General features: G+C 29.4%; 2 protein-coding genes across 2 annotated transcripts in view; both read left to right on the forward strand.

Moving 5' to 3' along the window:
- Nucleotides 1–3041: 3041 nt before the first annotated feature.
- Phum_PHUM286960 (uncharacterized protein) lies at nucleotides 3042–4086 on the forward strand (the record flags this gene model as incomplete). The annotated part of the gene is made up of 2 exons (XM_002426893.1): nucleotides 3042–3238; nucleotides 4014–4086. The coding sequence occupies 2 exons, from the start codon at nucleotides 3042–3044 to the stop codon at nucleotides 4084–4086; spliced, it is 270 nt and encodes an 89-aa protein (XP_002426938.1).
- A 5075-nt stretch (nucleotides 4087–9161) lies between these two features.
- Phum_PHUM286970 (Neuroglobin, putative) overlaps nucleotides 9162–10000 on the forward strand; it is a gene marked incomplete at both ends in the record, with an annotated part of 1514 nt that continues 675 nt past the window's right edge. The window contains 2 exons of the mRNA XM_002426894.1: nucleotides 9162–9166; nucleotides 9338–9569. Of these exons, the coding sequence (XP_002426939.1) occupies nucleotides 9162–9166; nucleotides 9338–9569 (237 nt within the window). The remainder of the gene's footprint in view (nucleotides 9167–9337; nucleotides 9570–10000) is intronic.

Here is a 10000-nt window from a genome sequence, read left to right on the forward strand (position 1 = left end):
GGGATATATATATATATATATATATATATATTTTAAAACGTAACACAATGCCAGCTATTTGCCACCCCCCCCCCCCACATCCCCCCCACGTTCATCGTTCCAAATTTTTCCCATTTTCAATTTTAATTTCACTTTTTTTTTTTTTCCGTCCCTTCCAAATGAATTAAAAGGAAAAAAAAAAAAGGAAAATGGAAAAAGGTCGATTTGACAATTTGAAAACGGTCCAATTTTCTTTCGAGGTTTTTTTTTTTTTTGTCGTCGTAATACTTTGTCGCAAAAATAAAAATAATTGCGTGGGATGACCTCGAATAAAAAAAAAAAAAAAAATTTTTTTTTCAAGTGTCGCACTTTTCAATTTACATCTGCCACGACGATTTTTCTTTTCTTCTTTGAATTCTTTCCTCTTATTCTTATTGTTGTTGTTGTTTCCTTTTAAAGATTTATTATTAAATTTTATGTTATCGTGTCGTCTTTATTCTCTTGTTTTCTTTTTTCTTTCTTGTCCATTCCCCTATTTCCGGTTTTGAATTCCACTTTCATAATATATTTTTTTATTTTTTATTTTTAAATTTCCACTCGCGTATTTTAAAGACAAACAATTTATCTTAATTTACAACAGCATCCATTATCAGTTCCAATTACTGATTATCAATGACAACAAAATCTTTTTTCTTCTGCTTCTTCTTCTTTTTTTTTTCACGTAGACTAATTTCTATCGAAAGAAAGAAAGAAAAAGATTTTCCGAAAGTTTTCTTTTTTTTTTTTTTTTCATCTCCTTTATTTTTCCTCATCTGCATTTCCCGAACGTTTTTCCCTTTTTTTTCCCTTTTTTTCCTCGTAAACCCGGTTAAATTTAAATTATTTTTCGACACAAATCCTCCTCCTCCTCGTCCCCCCTCTCCTCCCCTCCTCACGAATAAATCGATAATTTTTATCATTATTATTATTATTATTACGTTTTTGACGGTTTAGGGTCAAATAATATACGTAGTTTAAAGGAAAAGGACAAAAAAAATGTCGGGATTCTGTCTCTTTTTTTTCGGGGGGCGGGTGGGAGTGGGATTCGGGGAAAAGTGTCGCATAATCACACAAACAGACACAAGGAACAAAACAATTTTAACGTCCTATATTTATTTATTAATAATATACTCTTCTTCTCGTTTGTCGGAATTTGACAAATTTTTCAAATTCAATTTCAAAACAATTTCGCAGGCGACCATTTTGTCTTTCCCTTGTCATTTTCATAACAAACAAACAAAATTCCCGTTTTTTTTTTTCAAAAGAAAAAAAAAATCTCTATCGCGTGTGAAAAAATCGTTCGATATATCGATACATCGATCGATACAACATAATCCGAGGATGGAAAGCGGGAAGGGGTAAAGGGGAAAGTGAAAAATGTATTGAAATTTCATTTTTTTTTGTTGTCGTTGTCGTTGTCCTTGTTGTTGTTGTTGTTGTTGTTTTTTTGCCGGGAAAATTTTAAAAAGTTTTTAATTTAAATCTTTTTAAAAAAAAAGTTTTTTTTTTCCCCCCTCCCAAAGTTTTTAAAATAATTCGAATGAAGCGAAAAAAAAAGAAAAAAAAAAATTATAAAATGGAGGAAAATAAAATGGAGTCTTTCAAGTTTTTCCCCCCCTCCCTCTCCCTCCCTACTTCTTGTTTCTTTTCTCTAAAAAAAAAAAAAAATTTTTCAAATCGAAAAAGAAAATTATACGTAACTACGAATAATAATAATAATAATAAACGTTGCAAAAGGTTTTTTCTTTCCGAAATAATGATAATAATTCAAATTATTATTTTACTGTAATAAACTCTTTCGAAAGTTTTTTGTTTTTTTTTTTAATTGCAACAAACGATGATGATGATTTGGCAACGTTTAAAAATTAAACCTAAACGTTCAATGATAATGATAATATTAATTAATTTCGTTTCAGGTAAAGAATAAAAAAGGGAGAGAAAGAGAGAGAAAAAACAAGAATAATAAGGGAGGCAATAAATGATTATGACGTCATTATTATCGTAAAACTCGCGATAAAAACAATAAAAAAAAAAAAAGGAAAATAATCAACAAAGGAAAACTTGAAATTGTCTCGTTTGTTTTTTTTTACTCATTTGAAATAAAAGGAAGGAAAAAAAAGGAAAAAACGAAAACGAAACAAAATATATAAAAAGAAAAAAAAGAAGAAAAACGAGAAAAATCTTGGAAAAATAGAAAAGGAAAAAAATGAATTTTTGCGAAAAAGTTAAAAAAAAATTAAATTATTTAAACAATAAGTTTGTTTGCCCAAGGATGATGATAAACATTAACGAAAGCAAAAAAAAATTTTCCCCGTCACGGTTTTACTTACAGTAAATGCGGAGAAAAACAAAAAAAAAAAAAAAAAGAAAAGAAAAGAAAAAGTTTCCTGGAAAAAGTCAAAAGTCACGCTTACAGGTAATTAAATTCCGGTTTTTTTTCTCCTTTTTCTTCTGCTGCGGTTTGCTAGCTTTCCCCCCCCCCACTTCCCCCCTCTTTTTTTTCACCCAACTCGTTTTTTAACGAACGAACGAAAGTACGAATCGTGACGTTAAACAAACTACGTATGACTTAATAATAATAAAATTTTTCCCTTTACGCGAAACGATCCGTTTCCCTTTCCTTTTATGGTGTTTCTATTGACACGTGCAAAATGAACAAACAACCTCTTAAGAATTTATTTCCGGTCATTTAATGTTTTCGTTTTCTTTTCATATTGATTCATTTAATTTAACAGGCATCAGTTTGTTATCATCATCGCTCGCTATCGTCGCCATTACAACAACAACAACAACAACAACAACCGCTAATAATAAAATTATTATTATTATCATAGTAATGTGTTTTTCTTTTTTTTTTAATTTTTTGTTCGGTGAATTAGTATTATTATTATTACAATAATGTTTATGATGATGTGATGATGATGATGATGATGATTTGAAAAATTGTGAAATTAACAAAGTGAATATAATTGAATAATTTAAATAAATAAAAAGTTAATAGAAAAAAAAAAAAAAGGACAGAAATGGGATGTGCAAAAAGTACGCAAAATGGAGGAAGAGGAGGAGGAGGCGGGAGCGGAGATTTAAAAGGAGATGAAAAACCGCCGCCACAAACGGATCCGAGATTACCACTCACGGCAAAACAAAAATACAATTTGGTAGCTTCCTGGAAGGGAATATCCAGAGCTATGGAACCCACGGGTATCACAATGTTCATAAAGTAAGTACGATTCCCTCATATTTTTCCCTTTTTTTTTTAAATTAAACAATCGCGAGCAAACAAACAAACGAAAAAAAATTTTTTTTAACGTTATTAAAATGACTTACCCATGTGGAAAACGTAGAAGCAGAAGCGAAAGCAGAAGAAAAAAAAACAAAGGGCGGGAAATACGAATCCGTTCCGAAATCTCTGAAAAAAAAAAAAAAATGATGAAAATTCAAAATGACGTCCGTACGAACTTGAAAAAAAAAAAACTTAATAATAAATAAATCCAATAACAAATAAATAAATAAATAAATTCGAGATTAAAGATTATTCTTTTTGTTTTTTTGCTGTTGTTTTTATTATTATTATTCTGTTGTTGTTGTTGTTGTTGTCGTTGTGGTTGTTGTTTGTCGTCGTCGACGTTCGAGATAATAACGAAAAAAAATCCCATTAATATAAATTTTAATCGAAATATTTTTTTTTCTTTTTTCTTTTTTTCGGGGGGAGGGAGGGAGGGAGAGGGGGGGGGAAATGTTTCGGTGATGATAATAATAATAATAATGATAAAAAAAAATTTAACGGTCGAAATAATTTCCGCGTGCGTGCGTGCGTGCGTGCGTGCGTTTGCTCGATCAAATTCGTTTCATTTTTGCTCTCGTTAAACATTTTGCTCCTTTTATTATCTACTTATCTTATTATCATCATTATTATTATTAAATTTGACCGTTGTAAAGAAAAAAATTCAAGTGAGCAATTATTTAAATTTATTATTATTATTATTATTACAAAGGAAGCAAAAGAAATTTTTTCCTTCGTTTGTTTGTTTGTTTGTTTGTTGGTTATTATCACTTTGGCTCTGTTAAATTTTTTTCTTATTTTTTTTTTTCCTTTGAGGTCATCGACATTAAAAGAGGTTAAACTGTTTTGTTTTGATTTCTTTTTTCCCATCCTATCCCTTCCCAACCCTTCCCTTCCCTTCCCTCGATCCGTCGGATCCGCGCTGCAGGTTATTATCATTATCATTACGTAATAAAATTTTGTTTTTAAATATTATTATTATTATTATTTCTTTTTAAAAGCAAACGAAAACAAAACTAAAAAAAATAAAAATAAAACGAAATATTTTAACAACTGTCGAAAAAAAAAAAAAACATTTAGATGAGAAATAATAATAATAATAATAACAATAATAATGATAATAATAATAATGATGATGATAATAATAATAATAATTTTTGTTTTAAATCATTTAAAAATTAAAAATATAAATCATTTAAAACGATTCACACAAAAAAATTATCATAAACCATATTTCAAATTCATTCATTTTCCAAACACAAACAAAAAATATTATTATTATTATCATCATCATCATCATCATTCATAATATTTCTACCGGCCATTTTGTTTTCATAACGCGATTTGATTTTTTAATTATTGACCGAATCTCACTTTTTTTATTATTTAGTTGACGTCATCATTTTTTTTCCTCTTTTCGTTCATCGAAAACCGATGAAAAAATATTATTATTATCATTATTATTATTATTTGGGTCTAACACGTTGATTTACGTTGGAAATAAAAAAAAAATTTTTCTTACGAAACGTTTTTCAAGTGACGTAAACGACGACCAAATTAAATACGAGAAAAAAAAAGGTACGTGAGACGATCAACGATAAATCAATCGATAAACGAAGAATCGGATACAAATAATAATAATAATAATAATAATAATAATAATAATAATAATAATAATATAACGTCCGTTCGTCTGTGAATAAAAGCCAAATGGCATCCTGCCATTTTTATTAAAAATAAAATATAAATAAAATAAATAGAAAAATATTAATGTAAAAAAAAAAAAAAAAAAAAAAACTCGTGACGACGAACATGACGACGATGATGATGATGATGATAATAATAATAAAACCTGAAAAAAAAATTTTTTCTAATGGATATTTAAAAACGAAAGGGAAACACAAAACGAATTCTAATAACAACAACAACAACTGGGCGGAGCGGAAAGGGGGGGGCGGAACGGGGGGCGGAAAGGGTTATTATATAGGGGCGGTGGGAGGATGAGAGGGGGAGGAGGGGAAAAAGGGAAATTAGAAAAGCTTTTGTAAGTTTGTAAAATTAATTTTCACTCGAATCAAAGTTTAATTTTTTTTTTTCATTGGTTTTGTTAATGGGCGGAGAGGAAAAAAAAACAAAAAAAAAAAAAAAATTATAAACAAATCGATGAAATTAGAAAACTATTTTGTTTTTACCCTACCCCTCCCCTCCCCCCGATTTCCCTTCCCTTCCCCACCTTCTTATCCTTCTCCTTCCCCCCACCGTTTTATTATTTAAAAAAATTTTTTTTTTTTTTTACAATTTAAAATTCTCCAAATCATTTCAAAACTAAAAAAAAGGAGGGGAGGGGGGAGGGGGAGGAAAAGAAAACTTTAGAAAATTTCCATGCGTGTTATCACGACGAATGATGACGACAATGTGATAAGAAATTTAAAAAAAAAAAAAAATTTTTATTTTACAAAACCACCGTAAACTTTTTTTTTTTTTTTTTTTTTTTTTTTTACTCAAACAAACAAACAAACAAACCGACAAGCAAACATTTTTTAACTAAAACTTTTGAGTTTGTTTAAATTTGTAAACAAACAAAATACGAATTCGGTAGTTGAAAAACAACAACAACAACAAGACGAATTTTCCCGTCGTGGAAATAGAAAAGAAAAAAAAAAACAAACAAACAAAAAACTCTTTAAAGTTACCAAAAACGTTTTTTGGTCGGATGGTTGGTTTTTTTAATTTTTAAACTACGACACAGCCTTCTACTAATAAAATTACGAAAAGACACGACGAACAACCAAAAAAAAAAAAAAAAAAAAAAAAACTAAATGTTCTTTTTTCCTTTTTCTTTTTCCTTTTTCTCTCTTTCTCTCGTTAAGGTTTGTGTTTGTTTGTTTGAGATCAAAGGAAAAAGAAAAAAAAAAAACACACGAAACAGATCAAAACCCGAGGCTAAAATTTCCTTTGACGTAAATTTCATACCGTGAGAATACCTTTTTCTAAAAAGGCTCGTCTTTCTCAAATAATAATAATAATAATAATAATATGGGGGCTAGTTATCAAGGTTTAAAATTCACACGACAGATGAGAAAACGCACCGAAAAGACGTAAAAAAAAAATTGCGTACCTGAGGTCTGTACTCCTCCTCCTCCCACACTCTCCCACTCCCACACACTCTCAGGCTCTCTTTCATCGTTTAACAAACATTTGGAAAATGAAGGTTACCGGAAACACCTTTACGACATTGGAAATTTTATGTTTTAAAGGAAAGGTTTAAAAATCGAAAACTGGGAAAAAAAAGAAAAGAACCCTCCGGGAGTTCCCGAGGGAGAAAAAAAAATAACCGTTATTTTATTGACCGAAAAACAAGATTTAACTATTAGCCGATTTCATTTGGCGACACCTCAACGGGGGGGGGAAGGGGGAGGGGCAGGGCCAGGGGCAGGGGAAATCCCGGATAATTTCCAGAATGTTAACCGAAAACGGAAATGAATTGAATGAGAAAGAGAAAGAAGGAAAAAAAAATTTTTTTTTTTTTTTTTTCCTAAACTTTTAATAAGAAAACTTTTTTTTTTCCTCCTTTCTTTCTTTTCAAACTCAAATAAAAACCTCCGACGATTTCAAAAAAAGGGAATGAAAATTTTTCTAGAACTTTCTTTCATTTTCTCTCTCACTTAATTCACAACAGGTATAAAAAATTATTATTAAGGAAAAAAGGGGAAAAAAAAAATTACCTGTGAATCCTGGAATCTTTTCCATATCCTTTCTTTAACACAGTAATAAAAATCCTTAACTGGGGATCTAATCAATCCACCGTCGGGCGACGACGACGACGACACCGCCGGCACCGCAACCGCCACCGCCGCCATTGATAAAAATTATCCTTATTTTTCTTCCTAATGAAAAAACAAACCAAAAAAAAAAAGCAAAATTATTAATTAATTATTTTCTCCACTATCATCATCATCATTATTATTAATTATTATTATTATTATTATTATTATTATTATTTTGTTCCAGTAAATGAGCGACGATTTTTTTTTTAAAAATCTTTTTGATAACAATTTTCAAACGTTAATTAAGCAATAAAATTATCATCATCATTATCATCATCATCAGTATTATCATCATCATTATCATCACTATCATTATCATCATCATCATTATTATCTCACAACAAAACAATAAAAAATCATTCGATGGCTTGAACCCAGAAAAAACAGAAAAAAACGTGAAAAAGTAAAATCTCATTTATTCTATTATTATCATCATCACCATCATAATCATTATTATTATTATTATTATTATCACTACAAAGTCTGTAAAAAAAAAAATTAATGATAATAATAATAATAATAATAATTTTTTCTTTCCGTCGGGATTTTTTTTCTTTCTTTTTATTTCCCTCCCGTCGGCATTTATCAAACGGTTCACTACTCAACTGATCGAAAATCGAAGCGATAATAATGATGATGATGATGGTGGTGGTGGTGGTTGTAGTGATGATAATAATAATAATAATAACGATGATGATGGTACGGATTGGAAAAAAAAAGAATATAAAAAGGAAAAAATTTCCTTTTTTTAAAATTTATATTTTTTCCCAATGTTTATTATGTGTCACACGTGTGTAAGTTCTCGCGATTTTCTTCCAACAATGAACTCTATCAAGAAAAAAGAAAGAAAAAAAAAGAAAAAAAGAAAAAGGAAAATTTCCTATTAAGAGACGAGAAAATCAGAGAGAAAGAGAAAGAGAGAGAAAGTGTGTGTGAGAGAGAGAGAGAGAGAAAAGAAACAAAATAAAAATGTGATCGATTTCAAAAAAAAAAAAAAAAATTGAGGAAGGGGGAGGGAAAAAAATGGCCTCGAAAAGTTCGTAGTCAGAAAACTGATTCTGCTTTTTTTTTCCTTTCCTTTTTTTTCCTTTTTTTTCCTTTCTTTCCTTTTTTTCCTTTTTTTTTTCCTTTTTTTTTGTTCTCCATAATAAAATAAAATAAATTTTCTTCTATTTTATTTTATTTTAAAGAGAGCGTACGCCGCGAATATTTCACAAACGTTTTATATTTTTTTTTTTTTTTTGTTTTTTTTTTACGTTTCGGAGAGAAAGAGAGAGAGAAGGAGAGAGAGAAAGAGAGAGAGAAAGAGAGAGAGAAAGAGAGAGAGAAAACGACGACGTCACCTTTTATAAAAATCCTTTTCAATTATGTTACGTAACAATAAAACAACAACAACAACAACAACAACAAAAAAAAGAAAATCGCGTTATGCGTTTTGTTTAAAAAAAAAAAAAAAAAAAATTATCGATGATTTATATGCAAACATTAACGATAGCAAAAAAAAAAAGAATAAAAATAAAAAAATAAATTACACGCTTTGCTCTCCTGGTTTTTTTTTTTTTTGCTTTTTTGCTTTTTGCCTTTTCGGTTACGTAACCATCATGATTTTCCCCCATTTTATCTAGAAATTTTCCTTCCACCCTTCACCCTTTCCCCTATGTTCTTTCTCTCTCCTTTTCTTATCGATTTTCTTCCACTCTCTCTCTCTCTCTCTCCCACTTTGATTTCCCTTCTTTTCCGTTTGTCCGAAACAAAAAGAAAAAAAAAATTTTTTTTACCTTTTGATTCGCCTTCTTCTTTGTTTTCTTCACGAGTCGATCATTTTTTTCATTTTTTCGATTTTAATTACTTTTCTTCCTCTCTTCCTCTCTCTCTCTCTCTCTCTTTTTTCCAAATCGGAAAATGCAATTGGGCATCAATACTTTAAAATTTTCTTTTATTAAAACAAAAACTTTCCAACCCTAAAAACGAAAAAAAAAAAATAACGTTAACCTTTATTTACATCATCATCAATAATATAAATAAAATTCAAAATGGCGTCTTTTTTTTTAATACGAATTATTTAAAACAACATGGCGGCGATTTAAAAACTATTTTGATAAATAAATAATTTTACTATTTCTTTTTTTTGTAAAAAAAAAAACACAATTAATAGTACCGTTATCATTATTATCATTGTTATTATTATTATTATTGTTGTAAATTTCAGGTTGTTTGAACAAAACGAAGAATTATTAAATCTTTTTGAAAAATTTCGTGAATTGAAAACAAAAGAGCAACAAGCGAGCAGCATGGAATTACAGGAGCACGCAATGAACGTTATGAAAACGGTTGACGAAGCCATTCGAGAACTCGATAATTTGGATGGATTTTTCATTTACCTTCATCAAGTTGGATCCTCGCATAGGAAAATTCCAGGATTTAAACCAGATTATTTTTTGGTGAGAATTTTCTTCTGTTTTCCCCCCCCCCTCTGGCGTACACCAACTCGTTCACGTTCACGTTCCCGTTCCCGTACGTTTTTCCTTTTAAACCAATTGTCTACCGAATGAACGAATCAATTATCTCTCTCTCTCTCTCTCTCTCTGTCTCCATCATGGCTGGATTTTTCAATTTAAAAAATAAAAAATCATTTTAAACGGTCGTGTCATTAGAAAAGAGACGGTTAACCGCAACCATTTTCACGCCGCAACAAAAAAAAAAAAATCAGAGTATTTACACGTCATTTTTTCCTATATTCGTTTCGACATTTTTCCATTTATGAAATCTGAAAATAAAACGTTTAATCATCATTATCATCATCATTATTATTATCATTGCAATTTTTTATTTACCTTTAGTGATAAGCATTAAATCAAAAAAAAAATGTTTT

This window comes from Pediculus humanus, genomic scaffold, assembly GCF_000006295.1.
Source record: "Pediculus humanus corporis 1103172107667 genomic scaffold, whole genome shotgun sequence".
NCBI classification, from domain to species: Eukaryota; Metazoa; Arthropoda; class Insecta; order Psocodea; family Pediculidae; genus Pediculus; species Pediculus humanus.